The 19,906-nt window shown below is 44.6% G+C and overlaps 1 protein-coding gene across 4 annotated transcripts in view; it reads right to left on the reverse strand.

The window, feature by feature from the left end:
* SLC39A14 (solute carrier family 39 member 14) overlaps window positions 1-19,622 on the reverse strand; it is a 55,345-nt gene extending 35,723 nt beyond the window's left edge. The window contains exon 1 of one of the 4 annotated variants that reach the window (XM_072634893.1): window positions 19,513-19,622. Coding sequence is in view for 2 of the 4 variants with exons in the window: in XM_072634891.1 (XP_072490992.1) it covers window positions 8,209-8,211 (3 nt within the window). In the remaining 2 variants the exon portion in view is untranslated. Of the gene's footprint in view, window positions 1-8,208; window positions 8,757-19,512 lie in introns of those variants that run through there. The other 3 variants (XM_072634892.1, XM_072634891.1, XM_072634890.1) reach the window with 3 other exon arrangements.
* Between the last annotated feature and the right edge of the window lie 284 nt (window positions 19,623-19,906).

Consider the following 19,906-nt stretch of genomic DNA (forward strand, 5'->3'; position numbering starts at 1 on the left):
GGTAGGTTTTGAACTCAGGCCATGCTGACTAAGTTCAGTGCTCTGTCTACTACACTCCCTAGCTAACCCCACAGTGTCAGCTGAAAAATAATAATGGCACACTATGATATCATGCGCAGCTGGGTGGCATAGCGGATAGAGTACCAGGCTCAAAGTCAGAAGTTCTGAGTTCAAATCTTATCTCAGATAGTTAGTAGCTGTGTGACCCTGGACAAGTCACTTAACCCTATTTGCCTCAGTTTCCTTATTTGTCAAATGAGTTGGAGAAAGAAATGGCAAAACATGCCAAGAAAACCCCAAATGGGGTCATGAAAGAGTCAGACAAGACTGAACAATAACAACATGTTTACATAATACAAAAAAAATAAAAAACCAAGAATATAAGAACACAAGATAAGGTACAGACAAAGGGTGGAGATATCAGAAAGAGAAATTCCAGCTCTGGGTGGGGAAGAAGATAAAAAAAATCAAAGAAGAAATGGCAAGAAGAAGAAAGGTGTAGGGAACAGTGTGAGCAAAGACAATGGGGCAGGAATAGACCAGATAAGCTAGAACACAGTGATTAGCCCAGGCTGGTTGGAGTCTGGAGTAAAGGAAAAATAGTGCTGAGAGGAGGCTGGAAACTAACTGTGGAGGGTCTGGAATACCAACCTGTACAATATGCATTTTATCCTGTTGGCAAAGGGAAACCATTGAAGAATTTTGAGCAAGGGTAGGACATACACAGAACTGACTTATATGGTGGAAGACAGGAAAGCCATTTGGAAAGCTATTATAATAGTCCAGGCAAGAGATAATGGGGGTACAAACTAGAGTAGTGAAAAGGGGACAGATGCAATAGACAGAACAGATAGGACATGGCACCTGACTTGAGGCTGGAGATGAGCTGCAGGCAGCGAGGGGGTGCAATGGGTAGAGCACTGGTCCTGGAGTGCTCAAGTCTGGCCTCCAACATTTACTAGTTGCTTGACTCTGGGCAAGTCACTTCACTTTTGTTTGCTTCAGCTTCCTTATTCATAAAATGAGGATAATAACAGAACCTACCTCCCAGGGTTGCTGTGAGGCTCAAATGAGATAATAATTGTGAAGTGCTTAGCATAGTACCTGGCACATAGTCAGTACCATATTACCAATTACAATGACTAGGGCAAACAGCTGTCATGGGCCCTGTACCATTGGTAAGTACCAACTACAATTATTATTATGGGAGGAAATTAAAAGATTTTAAGCCTACATGAATCAGAGTCCCCTTTCTTTTTTTCCAACATTACAATATACACTAAGTCATCACATACCAGTTTATGTTCCCTTGAATAATTTTTCTAGGAATTGGGAGTTTATTTTAATCTCTCTAATAAGATGGGATTTAGTTGGTTAAAGAATACAGAGGAGACGTACGGGTAGGTCCTTGTGCTTTGGGAAAGAAGGAGTTACCCAGTCTCTGCCGGGAGCTGAAAAACCTGGATTCTAGCCCGTTCCCTGACTTCTGGCTTGCTCCTTGTCTAGTAATAGGATAATATACTGAGCCTGCCTCCCAGTCTCCAAGTTATGAAATTCTGTGGAGGTGGGGGTAAATGGAATCATTCCTAGAGGCCTTAGGTTAAGATTCAGAACAAGCTAGTGGGGGAAGGAGATGGTCCAAAGGGAGATAGCTGAAAAGGGGGATGCTGGAATTGCTGGCCCATTTTCTGACCTTGGAGCATAGGGTATTTTTAGTCACTCAATGTTCCTGCTTAAAATGGTGCTTTAATTGTCCTGGTTGCTGAAGAGGAAAGTGAAAAACTCCAGACCATACAAACAGTTTCCAGAAATCGTCACTGTTCATGGAAACTATGAGCTTCAGTTCCTACCACTCACAGCTCACAGCCCTTTACCTGCCAACTACATACAAGTTGTGGGGGAAGGGGGAAGAGGGGAGCAGGGTGAGAAAGGGTGAAGAGATGATGGTGTATAGAGGCAAGCTGAAGCTACAGTGTGGCCAGGCAGGGTTGTTAACCAGCCCAAGGGCTACGCAGGGTCAAGAAGATAGAGAGTCGGGGAGAGCCACCCATGTAGGTACACAAACAATTTAGACAGAGGGACAGGGAAAAGAAAAAAAGGGAGAGTGGCACTAAGGGAGGGAGGAAAAACCACCGATCTGGGAAATTCTACCCAGAGCCCTGGCAACATGAAAAATCAACAAGTCTCTTAGGTTTGGTGCATAGCACCAAAAGAAGTCAAATATTAGGGCTGGGAAGAGGAGACAGCAGTGATTGGATTCCTTCAGGTTTTGTTGGTCCAAGACCAGGCCCAGACCAGGAGAATGCAGAAGATCTAACTAAGCTTCATAACAAACCCATCGCCCAGAGCTGAAACATATCAAATGCCTGGAAGTTCAGCCCAGTCTCCTTCCCTCCAGAGAGATAGACCACAGTGGGCCTGGTAGCTCTTCCCATTCCCATGATCAGAGCAATCACCAGGTTCTTTTCACTTGATCAGTTTTGTTGGCCTCCCAACAAGTATCTATTAGGCACCTACTTTGCATAGATGGAAGGATATACATAGATGGGGCAAAAAGAGTTCCTACCCTCAAGGAGCTGAATGAAAAATAGTCACTACTTGACTAAGAAGTGTCCCAAGTCTAAGCTGTCTCTACAGAACTCTTTGAAGGCAGCAACTTGATTTATTTTATTTTTTTGGTCTACATATCAATCAATCAACAAGCACTTATTATGGGCCTACTATGTGCCAGGTAGGACAGCTAGGTGACACAGTGGATAGAGTTTCAGACCTGGGGTCAGGAAGATTCATCTCTGAGTTAAAATCTGGCCACAGACACTTAATAGCTGTGTGACACTGGGCAAGTTACCTAACACTGATTGTCTCAGTTTCCTCATCTATAAAATGAGCTGGAAAACAAATAGCAAATCACTTTAGTATCTTTGCCAAGAAAATCTCAAATGGGGTCATGAAGACTCAAATATGACTGAATAACAACAATAAAATGTGTTAGACACTGTGCTAAGTATTTCAGATACAAAGAAAGGCAAAAAAAAAAAATTAGTCCCTGTCCTTATATTCTAATGGGGGATGAAAACACACAAACAACTACGTACAAACAAAATAGTAACACGATAGAAGGGAGATAATCACAGAGAGATGAGGTCTGGGAAAGGCTTTTTTTACAGATGGTGAGACTCGAAGGAAGCCAGGTAAGCCAGGAGGTGGGGAGATGAAGAGGGAAGAATTCCAGGCACAGTTGGCCAGTATGAAGATGGAATGTTGGAGATATGAATAATGAAGAAGGCAGCATCACTGAGTGTGTAGAGGATGCGGATGGCAGGAAGGTGCAGGATGACTGGAAAGATAGGAAGGGGACAGGTTATGAAGTATTTGGGAGCCACTCCAGTTATTGAAGAGAAGGGAAGCATGGTCAGGCCTGTGGATTACGAAGATAATTTGATAACTGAGTGGAGGATGACTGGAACGGGGGAACACTTGAGACAGAGAGAGTATCACCGGCACACTGAATGGGACTCGTACATGTTATCTCTTACGTGTTAGACAGCTTCTTTTTGCTGCCAAGAACCTTTCTAGGTCTTTTACATTCTTAAAACACTCACCTGATTCCTGAGCTGCTCTCCTTCTTGTTTGTTAAGGTCCTACGTCTCTTTCTTAGTTAAACGCCTTGAGAAAGACATCTACCCATAGTGCCTCTACTTCCCATCTACTCACTCTCTTCCAAATCCTCTGCAGTCTAGCTTCTAACCTCATCATTTAATTGAAGTCCTTCTCTGAAGTTACCAAAGATCTTTCTTTCACCCAGTTGTCAAGTATTTTTTTTCTCCCTCTTACCTTCCCATTGGAGGGGTGGGGAGGGTGGTTCCTAGAATTCTTGTAACAAATGAGGACAACGAAGCAAAATGAATTCCACTAATGATCTCTTCATAAACAAAAAATTCTGATCTTTCTTGATCTGTCTGCAGCCTCGAACAGTGTCAAATCCTCCTCTCCTGAATACTTTCTCCTTCTCTAAGTTTTTGTGAAACTGCTCTCTTTGGTTCTTCTCCTAGTCATGTGACTGCTTCTTCTCAGCCTCCTTTACTGGATCTTCATCAGGGTCACTATCTGTGGGTGTCCTCCAACGCTCAGTTCTGTTCCGTCTTCTCCTTTTGTTTTTCATTACTTTACTTGCTGATTTCATCAGCTCCCAAGGGTTCAACAGTCATCTCTATGTGGATGATTCCCAGATCCATATATCCGGCCCACTTCTCTCCTAAGTTCTAGTCCCTCATTGCCAATGACCTCTCAGACATCTTGAATTAGATGTTGGGGAGGCAGTTCAAACTTAATATATGCAAGACAGAACTCACCCTTCACACTATTACCCCAAATCTCCCTCATTTTCCTATTACTTTTGAGGAGCCACCATCCACTCAAGTTACCCAGGCTCACAACCTCAATGCCACTCACCCCTTGTAGCCAATCTATTGTCACATCTTGTTGGTTTTACTTACACAACATCTCTTGTATATACTTATTCTTTTTCCTCACATAGCTGACACTCTCATGCAGGCCCTCATCAGCCCCCCAGACCCAAACTGTTGTGACAGACTGACGATTGGTCATTTTGCCTCAAGCGTCTCCCTGCTCCATCCCATCATCTACTGTTGGCAATGTGGTCTTCCTAAATTTCAGTCTCATCATGCCTCCCTCTCCCCCAAGCAATAATCTCCAGTGGTTCCCTCTTACTTCTAGGATCAATTCTAAAATCCTCTGTTGACATTTAAAGCTCTTCATAACCTGTACCCTTCCTACCTTTCCAGTCTTCTTATATCTTGATCCCCTTCACAAACTCTAGCACCAGCTACACTGGTCTATTTACTATTCCTCCCACATAAGCCTCTCCATGCTAACTCCAGGAATTTATCCCCATACCTGCTATGCTCTCCCTCCTCACCTCCACTTCTTAGCTTCCTCCAAGATGCAGCTCAAATTCCACATTCTGCAGGAGGTCTCTCCAGGTTCCCCACACAGCTAGGGCATTCCTTGAGATTTACCTGCATCTACTCTGTATATATCCTATATTGTACACAGTTACCTGCCTGTTGTTTCCCCCATTAGCATTCAAGACAGAGGGCAGAGACAAGAGGTTTCTCATAGGTGAGCTTTTAGCTGGAACTTGAATGAAGCCAGGGATTTAATGAATGCTTGTTGACTTGACTTGGCCAGGAATGCTAGGAGGCAAAGATGAGGAAGGAGAGAATTCCAGGCAAGAGGGACAAAAAGGCAGTGAAATTAGATTCCAAATTCTCTGAATCTGATGGTTTTGGAGAGTTGCTGTGACCTAATATTTCACTGTCCTGTAGTCAGCCTGCTGATAAGCAACTAAATCCTTGGAAAACAAACATACAGCCTGTCCTTGGGCCCATACTTTTTCCCCCTCTCTGGGGCCCACGCTTGAAAAGTTCCCATACCTTTGCTACAGCCTTTGAAAAACAGGCTATTAAAACACTCTCTTTGCTATTATGATGCATAGGAGGAGGCTTTTAGTGGAATAAGACAATTTGTTGAATGAATGAATGAATAACATATAGAAGCATACTTAGAAAAGCTGAAGTTGCCATTAGTTGCTACGGCAAAATATTGCTTGATGGTCTAGAATTTAAACTTACTTGTATGCTCAGAATCCAAGGCCTATGGCCAAAGGGTATTCTTGGCTACCCTTAGGAATAGCATTTTGCTAAGAGCAGGCATCCTCGGGGTGTCTTGGGTTCACTGGAACTTGGTTACTTTCTGCCAGTTCCGTCTTAAAGAAGGAACCTTCTGGCAATGCAGACCAGAAAGTTTATACAAGATATTTTTTCCAGACATTCTGGGCTCTCTGTATCAGAATCTGTCAGTCTTTAACTCTGCCTAGATGTATACCTATGGCCAACTCCATGGGTCATTTCAATTCGTAGGCAATCTCACTCCCAAATATCCATTTCAATCCCCAGGCTCTAGTTTGGAGAAAATCGGGGGAATTAGGTCAGGACTTTAGAAAGAAAGTACTTATAAAAAGGGTTAAACAAAATTCAATTTGTTTCAATTAGACACATTTATCGAGTGCCTGCCTACTTTATGCAAAAAACCTGAGAAAGACTGCATGACTATCTTCCAAGGATAAGCCTAGATAAATCTGGGGAGGTTGATAACTAGGTTGACTATAGGGTAATGAATTTTTTGGCCACAGCAACTACCTTAAACTACCTAATAAGTCATACAAGTTTTAGTGGAAGAAGTACCCTACCAAAGAACCCAGGGACCTTTGAAGAACTGTACAAGGGGAAAAAAGTGACTAAATCATTCATACCCTTTGACCTAAAGATCTCACTGCTGGACATACAACTCCAAGGAATTCCAAGACAGAAATCTATACCACAATAGTCACTTTTTGTGGTAGAGAAGAAATAGATAGGAAGTGGGAACCCATCGATTATAGTATATTATAATAATAACAATATATTATGTAATATATAATTATATATCACAAATAATATAAAATAATGAAAAATTGATGTTTATCATTACACTGAAACTGTTCTCCCCAAAGTTATTAGCGATCTCCTAGTTCCTAAATCCAATGGCCTTTCTCAGCCCTCATCTTCCTCCATGCTTTGTAGCTTTTGACACTATGATTCTCTTTCCTCGCTAGGTTTTTGGGACACCATTCTCTCCTGGTTCTCCTCCTACCTACCCACTCCTTTTCCTGTGCTTCTGGATACTCCTCCAGATCATGCCCTTTATCCATAGGTGTCTCTTGGGGTTTTGTCCTAGGCCATCTACTCTTCTTCCTCTACACTACTTTACTAGGTGACCTCATCAGTTCCTGTTGATGATTCTCCAACTGTCTCACCTGCCCCAATCTTCGTGCTGATCTCCAATCTCCCATCTCCAACTGCCTTTCAGACGTTCTGAATCGGATTTCCAGTAGACATCTTAAACTCATCATCTCTAAAACAGAACTCAATATCTTTCTCCCTAAATCCACCCCCACTCCTAATCTCCCTATTACCGTAAAGGGCAAAGCCATCCTCCCAGTCCCTCAGGCTCACAATCTAGGAGTCACCTGGATTCCTCACTATCTCTCATCCTCTATATTCAAGCTGTTTCCAAAGCCTGTCAGTTTCACCTTTGCAACATCTCTCAAATATGACCCCTTCTATCCTCTGACACTGCTACCACTTTGGTACAGATCCTTACAATCACACCTTAGACTATTAAAATAGCCTGCTGGTGGGTTGGCTTGCCTCAAGTCTCTCCTCACTTCAATCTATCCTCCATTCAGCCACTAAAATGATTTTCCTAAAGTATAGATCCAACTATGTCTCAACACCACCCCCCCGTCATAAATTTTAATGGCTTCCTATTGCTTTCAGGAGCAAATACAACCTTTCATTCAAAACCTTTCATATCTTACCCCTCTCCTACCTCTCCAGTCTTCTTACACCTTACTCCCCAAAGCATACTCTTCTATTCAGTGACACTGGCCTCCTGGCTGATTATTCTTTGGCTGCCCCAAATGCCTGGAACACTCACCCTCCTCCACTCCAACTACTGACCTCCCTGGATTCTTTTAAATCCCAACTAAAATCCCACCTTCTACAGGAAGCCTTCCCAACCTCTCTTAATTACAGTGCCCTCCCTCTTTAATTATGTCCCATTTTCCTTGTATATAGCTTGATCTGTATATATTTGTTTGTGCATTGTCTCCCCCCTCATTAATTATATTAGAAGCTCCATCAGGGCAACAACTGTCTTTTGCCTCTATTTGCATCCCCAGGGCTTAGCATAGAGCCTGTCCAGTAATAGGTATTTAATAAATGTTTATTGAATAAATGAATATGAATGCAATCAAATAGTATTGTGAAAAATAACAAATATGAGAAATCTAGAGAAACATGGGAACTGATGTAAAGAACCAAAAAACTTATACACAATGTGTTGAAGAAAAAATAATAATAATACTGTATTCTGACTTTAGGTACCAATCTGCCCCCAAACACATTTTTATTTATCATTAATCTATATCTATTTCAAAAGAAAGGAAAAAGGAAATTTTTAATATGCTTCCACAGTGAGAGCAATAATGCAAATGGAAAGGATTAAAAAAGCAAAGCTGAAAGTTATATAGCAATAATGGTTAATCCTGGACTGGGAGAAGAAATAGGAAAAGGTATTACCTACCATTCTTTTTTGGAGAGGTGGAAGACAATGGGTATGTAATACAACATCAAACTGCAACTTAGTTGGTTTTGTTTAACTGGTTTTTTGTTTTGGTTCGGTTTTTGGTCTTTGATCCTAAAGAGCATTCACTGGGGGCAGAGGTTAGGGAAGGAAAGCCAAGGGGGAGGGATATATCTGGAAATGACTGCTTTGTTGAAACAAAAAGGATCAATAAAACTTTATAGAAATGTGCAATTCATTATGCCAAGCCTGAGATACTGTGGTCAATAAGGTTCTCCCTTCCCACAAGCGACCAATGAAGTATCAGCACTTGTATGTGACAGTGGGGTGGGGTGGTATTGACTATATATTTGACTGGGTAAAAGAATAGTCAGAGGGAAGATATATAGAACTAAGCAAAGGTCACTTTAGGATCAGAAGAAATGACAGATCACTAGAGTAAAGACAGGTGAGGAAAAACCACTGACAGAGTAGCTGGGGAAGAGGCCAGTTTTCTAATTGAGAAACAACTAAATCAATGCTAATCCCCAGACTAGCCACTGGGTGAGGGTGGGGAAAGAGAGAGAGGCTAGATTAGGGCAGTGGTCCCTGCAACTGGAGCCAGACTCATTTTATCTCTTTTCCCTAGCAGTCTTTTTTCTAGGCCTGCTTACAAAAATTCCATGTCTTTTTCTAACTCTTTTCTCCCTGTTTCCCACCCTCCCTAATGGGAAGGTACTGATAGCAATGACTTGCCATAATCAGAGAAAGGTTAATGTCAAGGGCAGGATGACTTTGGTGGCCGGATCCCTGAATGATAGAGGGCATACCTGAACTTTGGCCAATTCAGATCGAACAGAAGCATGTGACTTGTCTCTGAGGCCAGAACTGGAGGGGCAATGATGAGGTGACAGTAGCAGTATACTACTATAAAGGGGAAGAGGACGAGTGTGTGTGTGTGTGTGTGTGTGTGTGTGTGTGTGTGTGTATTTGTGTATGTGTAAATCCTAGCAGACCAAAAATTATCCTATTACCTGAAGCCAAGAAGCCAAAACCAGGTTCTAGCAACCAGAAGATAAAAGAAATGGAAATCGAGATACTAAAGGCATACACTGCCACACCCGTGATAAGTGTTCAATGAATATCTATGGCCTCTGCTCCATTCTGGAGCAGAAACCAGTCCTAGGAGCGCATGGCTAGCTCTCATGTCTACAAGTGAGGCAGTATGTGGGTGACCCCACTTAAGGGGAAAGGAGAAAAGAGGGGAAGGGGGGGTCAGTGAACATCAATCAACAACAAAAGTGAAGTCCCTTACTTCAAGAAGTTTACTTTCCCAAAGAGGAAACAGGGAAACAAACTAAGGTTATAAAGGGAGGGAGAATGTGAGCTCTCTTATGAGGTGGCAACAGGCAAAAACATCATTGGAACTGCAAGATCCTTCTTGGTCAAAGCATTTTCAAACACTAGCATGTGAGAGGCAGGGGAAGGGAACCCTCTCCTTTCCAGCGGGACAAAGGGAAAAAAATAAAGAGATCTGGAGTTCGAGGAGACCTAAGAAAGCTCTGTTCCTTATGACCTTGGTGAACCTGGGCAAATTCTTTAAGGACTCTGGGGTTCAGCCTCTTCATATGTAAAATAAGATACAATTTCCTTTCTGGGTCTAAATCTTAAATGAGGCACTATCTCATTTAGCTTCAAAATGGCCCTAGGGCAGGTGGTCTCATGTCAATGGAGAGAAACCAAGTCTCCAATCGAATCAATACCTCCCAGGGTTTTGATGGAGTCTCAAATGAGATAATAATTGTCAAGTGCTTAGCATAGTGCCTGGCATACAGTAAATGCTGTCTATAGACATGTTAGCTACTACAATAATAACATCAAATTATTATTCATATCATCACTAATTTATATTGATTATACTCCAATAATATGTATTTATTAGTTTATTTTATTATTTATAATTCAAATCAATAGACTATGTTAATATGGCATTTAATAATTAATCAATAATTTAATACTAATTAACATAATTTGAATATATTTATTTTATAACATATCCTTGATTATCCATTACTATTAATTGTAATGTAATTCATGTTTATTGTCATAATCACAATTCCTATTCATCATTATTATTCCTAAGCACAAACCAGGCATTGTACTAAGTGTTAGAGATAGAAAAGAAAGGCAAAGCCAGTCCTTGACCTTAAAAAACTCACAGTCTAATGGGAGAGATCACATGCAAACCGTTATGTTCAAATTGGTTAAATAAAAGCTAAACTGGAAATAATCACAGAAGGAAGGCACTAGTAGTAAGGGGAATCAGGAAAGGCTTCTTGTAGAAGGTGAGATGTTAATTGGCACCTGAAGGAAGCCAGGGGAAGCCATGGTGGAGATAAGGAAAAGAACTTCAGTGATAGGAGGTGGCCAATGGGAAGACCAAGTTGGGAGATGGAGTGTGTTGGGCAACGAACAGCAAAGAGGGCGGTGTAGCTGGACCTTAAATATGTGGAGGGATGAAAAATGTAAAGGTCCAGGTTATGAAGGGCTTTAAATGACACACAGAACATTTTATACTTGATCTTTGGGGTAAAAGGGAGCCATTGTAGTTTATGGAGCAGGGTGAGAGATGTGGCAAGACTGGTGCTTTGGGAAAATCACTTTGCTCTCTGAGTGGAGGACAGACTGAAGTGGGGACAGATCTGAGGCATGCCGACCCACTGGAAAGCTACTGCAATAGTCCAGGAGTGAGGTGATAAGGGCCTTCACCAGAGTGGTGGCAGTGTCAGAGGAGAGAAGGGGACATATTGGAGAGATGATACAAAGATGTAATTAATTGAACTTGGCAAGTGATTAGATATTATGAGAGGTGAGGACGAGGAATCAAGGACGACACTTTGGTTTTGGTGACTGGGAGAATAGTATGATACCCTCCACAAGATGATAAGGGATGTCTAGGCTCCCAAATTCAGGGCCATTTTTCACAATGCCATAATGATGACTTCAGAAATCTAGGCTGAGAGGCAGATTAGTTGTTTTTTTTTTTACTCTATTTATTTGCTCATTTGTTTATTAAGTAGGAGAGTGATGTGATCAGTTGGATAGCTCAGGAGGTTAATTTTGATGCCAGGGAAGAGCACGTATTCACAGTATGCTCTTCTACATTATCAAGCATCTTATTAAACCACTGAATGTTAGAACCAGACGGCCTTAGAGCTCATTTATCCCAACTTCCTTATATAAAAGTACAGAGAAAAGAGCGTGCCTAAATTCACAAAGTTCATTAATGCCAGAGCCAGGACCAGAACACTAGACTTGTACTCCTAAGCCAATGCACATTATTATATGATCTGACACAGAATAAAAATATTGTGGATTCAAATTCAGTTCAATAGATTAGCTGTTCTTGATATCTATAGAACTAATTCCAAGATTCCCTTTGCCTCCCCTCTGGCCTCAAGAATTCTGGAGCCAAGTGGGACAGGAATGTTGTTTTAAATAAATGTAGTTGGTGGGGAAAAGAAGGACTATATAATAGTGCCCAGTCATCAAACACCATTGACAGAGAACTTATAGTGCAGTGATACTGGTTCTTGGAATCAGTCTTCAACCATACCCTCAAAGACCTCAGCCTAGTAGAGTAGCCAAGAAAAACATTTAGGCAATCTGATGTACAGATTAACATGGTGATTACAGCTCCTGGCTGGGGAAAGAATTTAGTGGAGTTAATGTAAGGAGCCTCCCTGGAAGACTTGAAGGAGGTAGGTTTGGTATTTAAGGAGGTGGCCTAGGTACTTAAGGAGGTGGGCTAGGTATTTAAGGTGGAGGGGGAGGCAACTGAGTTGAAAGGACACACAAGGATGTTCTTGTGAATTGAAGAGGTTTGAGAGAGCTGGATGGTTGGTCCATCTTGTTATGTAAAGTTATGGAAGCATAAAAGTTGGTGGAAAGAGATGAGGAATCACCAGTTTAACACCTTTTATGGGCCAGGCATTATCCTAATCACTAGGGATACAAAGAATGGACAAAAAACAACTGCTCTCAAGGAACTTATGCTCTAATGGAAGAGATATCATGCAAGAAAGTAGGTGTAACTAAGGCATATACTGGGAAAATCAGAGATAATCAACAGAGGGAAGGCACTGGGACACTAAAAGGGATGTTGTTGTTCAGTCACATCTGACTCTTGGTGACCCCATTTTTTGGGGGGGGTTTGGCAAAGATACTGGCGTGGTTTCCCAGTTCCTTCTCCAGGAAACTTGAGGCAAACAGTTTGCCCACAGTCACACAGAAAGATGAGTCTTCCTAACTCCAGGCCGAGTACTCTATCCACTGCACAAGCTACCTGCCCTAAGGGAGAATAGGGAAACGCTTCCAGTAGGAGATGGACAGAATTTGAAGGAAACCAGTGAAGCCAGGAGGGGGAAATGAAGAGAGAGAATTCCAGGCACGGAGGGATAGCCTGTGAAAATATCCAGAGCCAAGAGATTGAGGGTTATTTGGAAGGAATAACCCAGGAGGTCTCTTCCTAGTCACCAGAAGGTTAGGGTAAACAGGTCATACAGTCAAAGTATTTTTATATCTGATGATTCATTATATCTACCTTCAAGTGTTAAATGTTTTGGTTAAGGAAGCTAGGTGGCTCAACAGATAGAGGGCTGGACCTGGAGTCAAGAAGCCCTGAGTTCAAATTAGACCTTGGACACTTACTAGCTATATGACCCTAGGCAAGTCACTTAACCACGGATTGTATTAGTTTCCTCATCTGTAAGAAATGGGAATTAATAGCATCTACCTACTTTCCAGGGTGGTTAAGAGAATCAAAAGAGAAAATCTTTGTAAAGTGCCTGGTAAACCTTAAAGCACTTCCACAAACCATAGCTATTAAATATGTGGAAGGGGATTTACACTGCAGGGAATCCCTGATTTTAAAAGGATCTTATTGAACTAGACCAAGAATTCCCTCTGCAGCAAGTCACCCAGCCTTGTTCCACTAGAGACCTCTCGTGATGGGGAACTCACCATTTCTAGAGGCAGGTAGCCAGTTCCCACTTGTGGACAGACTCAAGTAACACCAAGGTAATGACAGCCTTCAAGGCTCTAAGGTGGCCACTAAAGGAAGTATGCAAAAGAGAACCACAATGGACAGCCCCCTATAGTTCATATAACCTGCCTGAGGATACACATAAAACATTTTGTCCCACTTGGCCCCAGAGGACAGAACAATAGGTCAGGTAAGTGTGATAGGCAGATTTCAGCTCCATAACACAGAAACTCCAAATGGAGTAGATTAGTCCAAAATCTGAATGGGCAGACACTGTCTCAGGGAAGGGTGGGGACAATGCTGGACCTCCATTATCAGTGGGGGTGGAAGGAGATCTATCAGCCTTCAGAGGTTCCCCTCTCCATTTGAGATTCTTTGAGTGCTTCTGCATTGTTCCCTAGCTCGAAATCTTTTCAGATCTAACTCCTAGAGTTATCCTCAGAACCTTCAGAAAATACTTAAAAAAAAATAAAACTACACCAGAAATACCCCTCAACAATGACTTTGAACACATAGCCCGCAACTAATGAAAAAAGACAGGCATCCCTCGCAGCACAGGCTTCAGAGCAGAGGACAGGAAACAACTAGCAAAGCTTTATCCCTGATCAGATTCTGCTGCTTTTATCAGACTGCTTTCTAAGCAGAATTTGATTACTCAAATGGCCCCCTTCCAAGGAAAAAAGGCATTTTCCTTCCATAAAATAAAGATTAAGATTGGCTTTTTTTGGTATAAGTAAATTCATTTTGAGGAACGTCAGAACAGCATTAACCATTTTCTGCAGTGCCATTTACTCCCTGATAAACTGACTGAGGACCCAAAGATATGGAGACTAAACCTTGGAGTATAGACACAGACAACTTGGAAGCTATCTCTGACTACTAGCCCGTCTTGAGGCAGTCAGCATTTCTCTATGCATAACCAGTACTAATCAGGACCCAGAAGACCATTATTAGTCTGGGCTCCTATCTTATCTTTCTTGCTGTACCACTTACAAATCCTCTACACAATCTGTCTGCTCTAGACCAACTAGACTAATTCACCATTCCCTGAATGTATGTTCAATTCAATTCATCAAGTGATTATTAAATATCTATTATGTGCCCAGGGTGAGATGCTATAATACTAATGGGAGTTAAAGATCTTCCCTACCCATTAATGGGCCTGCCCATTAACAGAAGCTTGGTTAGCGGAGATTTTTTTTTTGTTGGAAGGCCCACATCTTTTGTTAATTTCTAATGAGGTACCGATTCTTAAGGATTGTGATACCCTCTGACTCTGAAAAGCGTATATATAGTCTGAGATGAGGTTTTACTTTGGGGCTTATTCATTGGAAGTGTTTGTTTGACCAGATGAGACTCTAGGCAGCAGCTAAGGAGCCCCCCCACCCCACCTCCACCTTTGAAAACCCAGATGTTGGTGCTTCTCTCTCTGGTAACTATGTATGTATTGCTTATGGTCAGATAGCTGGAAGCCCTATGTTGATCTTCATTTCTCTGTATTTTCTCTGAAGTTTAAGGTGCTGGCTTTTCCCCCTGAACTAAGTGAATGATACATGTGTCTGATTAAAGTGATTGTTGATCCCTCAAAAGATGCTTTCCTTTTAAAAGCAGCAGGCCCTCCTGTGTATGCTGGGGTCCTTGCTGTTGCAAATGCTGAGAATACTAGAACAAGAACCCATGTCCCAAAGTGTTCATTCTACTGGAATACTTTTTACTACATCTCACCTTGGTCTTTGCTCATAGAAGCCCCTCCACCAGAAATATCCTCCATCCTATCCTCCTCCTATCTAAATCCTCCCCATCCATCAAGGTCTGGGCTTACATTCTATCTTCACCATAAAAACACCTAAGCTGACCCTGATTCTTCCAGAAGTGAGGGGTATGAGTTAAAGAAAGGCATGGAGAAAGTTCAGGGGAACACAGCAATGAGTCTACTCCTAACCAACCTCCTGTGGAGGGAAAACAGGGAAATGTGCTCTAATCTATTTCTTTGGAGTTCCTTTATCAGAAGGTGTCAAGAGTTCTGTGGCAGATTCTCCCAAAAGCATTGGGCTAGGGTGAAGGGCAAGGAGAAAGTTCTTAAAATCAGAGCATGATTTGCCTTGGGTCACCACCAAATCAACAATCCAAGAGAGAAATGATGACCAACATCCTCAGGGAGAAAGACCAGGCTGTGGATACTCTGTAGAATATGTGTGAGAGAAGAAGCCACGTAGGCAGGCAGAGGCAGCCTACCCTTCTTTATAAATAAGAACATTCTACTTATGAGTATCTTTTCAACATCCCTCACCCTCCCCTTTCTGAGTGTCCACATCCTACTCATCCTTTCCGGTTAAGCTCAAATGCTAATTCCCCTAGAAGTCTTCCCTGAAAGCCAAACCCATGCTTACCCCTTTGAATCACTCAGACACTTAAACCACTGCCAGAATCACTCATTTGGCACTTGACCTGGACAGCCCTTATGATGCCCAATTTTGGTTTTTAGCTTTTACTCTATATAGAAAGTATGTGTACCTTAGTCTGATGTGAGAGTGATCCTGGGCCCACAAAGCCAGCAAAACACAAGCTTAGGCAGGTCCCTACCATGTTGGAAAGAACAGGTCTGGTGCCTACACCCCCAAAAAGATCAAAGAAAGGAAAAGAACTAGTAGGCACAAAATTACTTAAAGCAGCTCTTTTTAGGTGGCAAAGAACTGGAAACTAAAGGAATACCCATCAAGTGGAGAATGGCTGAACAAATGAAGGTGCATGAGTGTAATGGAATATTATTGTCCTGTAAGAAATGATGCAAAAGATGATTTCAGAAAAGCTTGGGAAGACTTTTATGAACTAATGAAGAATGGAGCAAGCAGAACCAAGAGAATAACTGATACTAACAATATTGCAAAGACAAATAACTTCAAAAAAACTTAAGAACACAGATCAGTTTGGAGACAATTATCCTTGGGCTGGCCACAAGGTGATGAATTTTTTAGGCACCATGGTGCAGCAAAAAAGCTGTGGTGTTGGGGCAGGGAAGACCTAGATTTAAATCCTACCTCCAACCCCTTTAAGCTAAGTGAATATGGGCAAATTGCTTACCCTCTCTGTTTCCTCCTCTGTAAAATGGGAATAACAAAACCTATAAGTAATTAACTTACAGGGTGGTCATGAAACTCCTATGTGATAATGTCTTTATATTTACTTGGCAAACCAAATGCCAGTTATGACGGACACTGAATAAATGTTTATGGAATATTATCTACTAATACTCAAAGGTTCTGAGACCTGCCCTGGTGAAGGGAGCACCCACACTGTAGAAGTCACAGATTCCAGAAGTACTAAAAAATATATGTGTGCTTCACATCATGCTCCTCTCTGTTCCCTGCCCCCTTCTCTCTCCTGCCCCCAACAAAAGATTGTAAATTTCTTCTCCCACTGCTCATCACAAGCACACAGAAGCTTCTCCATAATGAATGGAGAATGAATGAACAAAGGACCATAAGCCACTGAGGTGATGGTTAGGATCTGGTTCCTCTAAGGTACCAAATAATCAAAACCACTTCCCTCTTCAAGGCATGCCTGAGGGGGCTTCCCTCTCCAGTTCTGCGGCTGACCTGGATTTGCTGGCCTGGTCTCTCTCACACAGATGTGTACTTCTGCCTCACTTCTAGCTGATCTCCTGAGTCAGCTGTATCCTGTTCCCTCTATTTACCTTGCCACACTACTGGGAACAGGGAAAGGGGACTGAAGCATGCTGCGCTAAGCAGGAAGGGATCTCCTTTCGGAGGAAAAAGAAAAAATCTCCACCAGTGAGGTCCTGCACCTTCTGTCCCCATCACCTTTGACGAAAGGAAGGGGCTAGGGAATCTCTTTTCTTATCCCTTTCTCATGAGAAGCTCTTAGCCCAAGTCTGTCCTTGAAAAAACCAGTCATCCAGCATAGTTCAGGAGAAGCTTTACTTCCATGGGCAAAAACATTAGACAAAGCAACTGATCATACAACTGGGAGTCAGAATACCTGGTTCGAGTTGCTAATTGCCATGTGACTCCACACTGTCTCTCCTTTCTTGACTCAAAAGAAATGTTCCCCTATGCCTAACCCTATGCTGTATTTCTAGGGATTGTTCTCATTTCAAATGATCATCAATAATAAAATTAATCCCTTTGAAGGCCCTTAGGGTATGTAACAAACCAGTTAATTCAATATATGTTGATAAAGTAGCCATGCTCTATGCTAGACACTGAGATCCTCTCACTGTAACTCCCTCATTTTTTTCAGATGAAGAGAAACTGAGGTATCAAAGATTATGGGTTTGTAGATTTAGAGCTGAAAAGAACTTCAGAGGTCATAGAGTCCAGGAATTTTACAGAGGAGGAAACTGAAGCCCAGGACAGTTACATGACTTGCCCAAGACTGTACAGACAGCAAAGCAGCACAATCAGGCTTCTAATTCATGTTTCCTTATTCCAGTTCTATTTAGCGCTTTCTCCACTGTAGGTCACACTGGCTAAAGCCAAAATTAGAACACAGCTCTTTTGCCTTCCAGCGACCAGGAATGTGTTCACTTCCCTAACGGCCCAGGAAGAAACAAAGAGTACTTGTTTGAGGGTAAAAAAAACAAATTACTCCTCATAATGAGGGCTTGCTACCTATAATCTTATTCAACACAGCAGTCAGACTAGAGTTATTCTTGTAATTCTGCAGCCCCCTCCCCCCCAACCCCAAGGCCAGAGATCATAGTCCCACTCCAGACCATATACCCAGAGTTATCTAAGTCACCTAGGCAACTCTATCGGCTGGCAACTCTGTCTGCTCAGGACCTACAGCCTCACTGGCAAGTTCTTCCTAGGGCCTGAGCCCAGCAACTCTGGGAGAAGATGGGAAAGAGAAACTCTCCTTAATTCAATTCATCAACAAATTTTTATTAAGCCCCTACTAAGTTTTAAGGCCCATTGCCAAGTCCTGGGGTTACAAAGATGGAAAATGTTAGTCCCTGTACTCATCCAACAAACATATATTAATTTTCGTATTAGTGTGCCAAGTATCTGCTAGGCACTTAAAGATTTAAAAAGTGTAAAGAGTTTATATTCTATTGAAAATTCGAAGAACCCATAGCCTGAGGGAATGTGGAGGGGAGGAACCGAACCGGTCCTCTCTTTGACAGGATACAAGGTAGAGTGTAATGTGGGCCAAGGAGAACTCCAAAAAGCTTTAGGGAAATGTATGAGAGAACATTTTCAGCTGGGGGGAGTTGGGAAATCGGTGACTGGGGAGAGGGGGAACCAGGGACGGCCATGGGCGAGGCAGCCCCCAAGCTGAGTCTTGAAAGAAGGATTCTGGAAGGCTGAGCTATTGCAGGCATGGGAACCCTGACCCTCTTGGAAGCCTGTTCGCCGATGCCCAATTCACCTCTAAGAGTTTCAAACGCCAGGGCTGGGGGTGGGCAGTCCAAGGCACACAGTAGGCGCTTCACGAACGTTTACGGAATGGAACTGTACCCCCGCGGGCTCCCCAAGTGTGCCCTCTGGGACCCTGCGCCGCCCCCCCGAAGATCTCCCTGCAAGGTTCGGGGGCAGCGGCATCCTCACACGGCCGGGAAGTGGCCCAGGCACAAAGGAGGCAGGGGCCGGGGCAGGGGCAGGGGCCGGGGCCGGGGCCGGGGCAGGGGCAGGGGCCGGGGCCGGGGCCGGGGCCGGGGCAAGGGCAGGGGCAGGGGCAGGGGCAGGGGCCGGGCTAGGGGCAGGGGCCGGGGCCGGGGCCGGGGCAGGGGCAGGGGCAGGGGCCGGGGCCGGGGCAGGGGCCGGGGCAGGGGCCGGGGCAAGGGCAGGGGCAGGGGCAGGGGCAGGGGCCGGGGCCGGGGCAGGGGCCGGGGCCGGGGCAGGGGCAAGGGCAAGGGCAGCGGCAGGGGCAAGGCTGGAACGCGGAGCCCTCAGGAAGCTCCCTCCCAGAACTTCCTACCACGGACGCAGACGTGTCCGTCTGCCCCGCTCTCCTGCCCCGGGTGCCCACGCGGACCAGCGGTCCTCCCTGCGGCACTCATCAGGGTCCCCGCACAACCAGGGCACAGCGTGTCCAGGTGACCAGGCTGCTCCAGGCCACGGGGCTCCCCCCGCCCGGTCCTCCCCAGCATCTCCCCATCCCCCGGGGGCACGGGCTCCGGACAGCGGAGCAGCGGCTCCCTGGGGGCCCGCGCCCCCGACGCCCTCCCTCCGCGATGCTCCCGCCTCGGCCGGCGAGCCCCGCGGGGCCGCCACGCGCGCCGTCTCCCCGCCGAGCCCGGCGCCTGCTCGCCCGCTCACCTGCGGCGCCTGCGGCGGTGGCCCCGGCTTCTCGGCGCTCCCCGGCACCGGCTGGGCCCTCCTGGAGCGCGGCGATGACAAGCGGCGGCAGCGGCGGCAACCTCGGACGCCCCCCCTTCCCCGCCCCCGGCCCCCCCGCCAGTCTCCCGCCACCGCGCGCATGCCCGACTATATACCCCGCGCGTCAGCAGCGAGGGGCCACCCACCGCGGAGCCCCGTCGGGCCCCGCCCCTCCTCCGGCCCGGCCCCGCCCCCGCCCCGCGCCCCGCGCCCGGGAGAGCCCCGGAGGCACGGAGAGCCGCGTGGGGCACGGGGGTGCTGCCGCCGGGCCTCTGTGCACCCCCAGCTCCCAGCCAGGAAGGGGTTAAAGGCGGGCGAGCCCGCAGAGCCCGGG

The sequence above is a fragment of the Notamacropus eugenii genome, chromosome 1, assembly GCF_028372415.1.
Source record: "Notamacropus eugenii isolate mMacEug1 chromosome 1, mMacEug1.pri_v2, whole genome shotgun sequence".
Lineage (NCBI taxonomy): Eukaryota > Metazoa > Chordata > Mammalia > Diprotodontia > Macropodidae > Notamacropus > Notamacropus eugenii.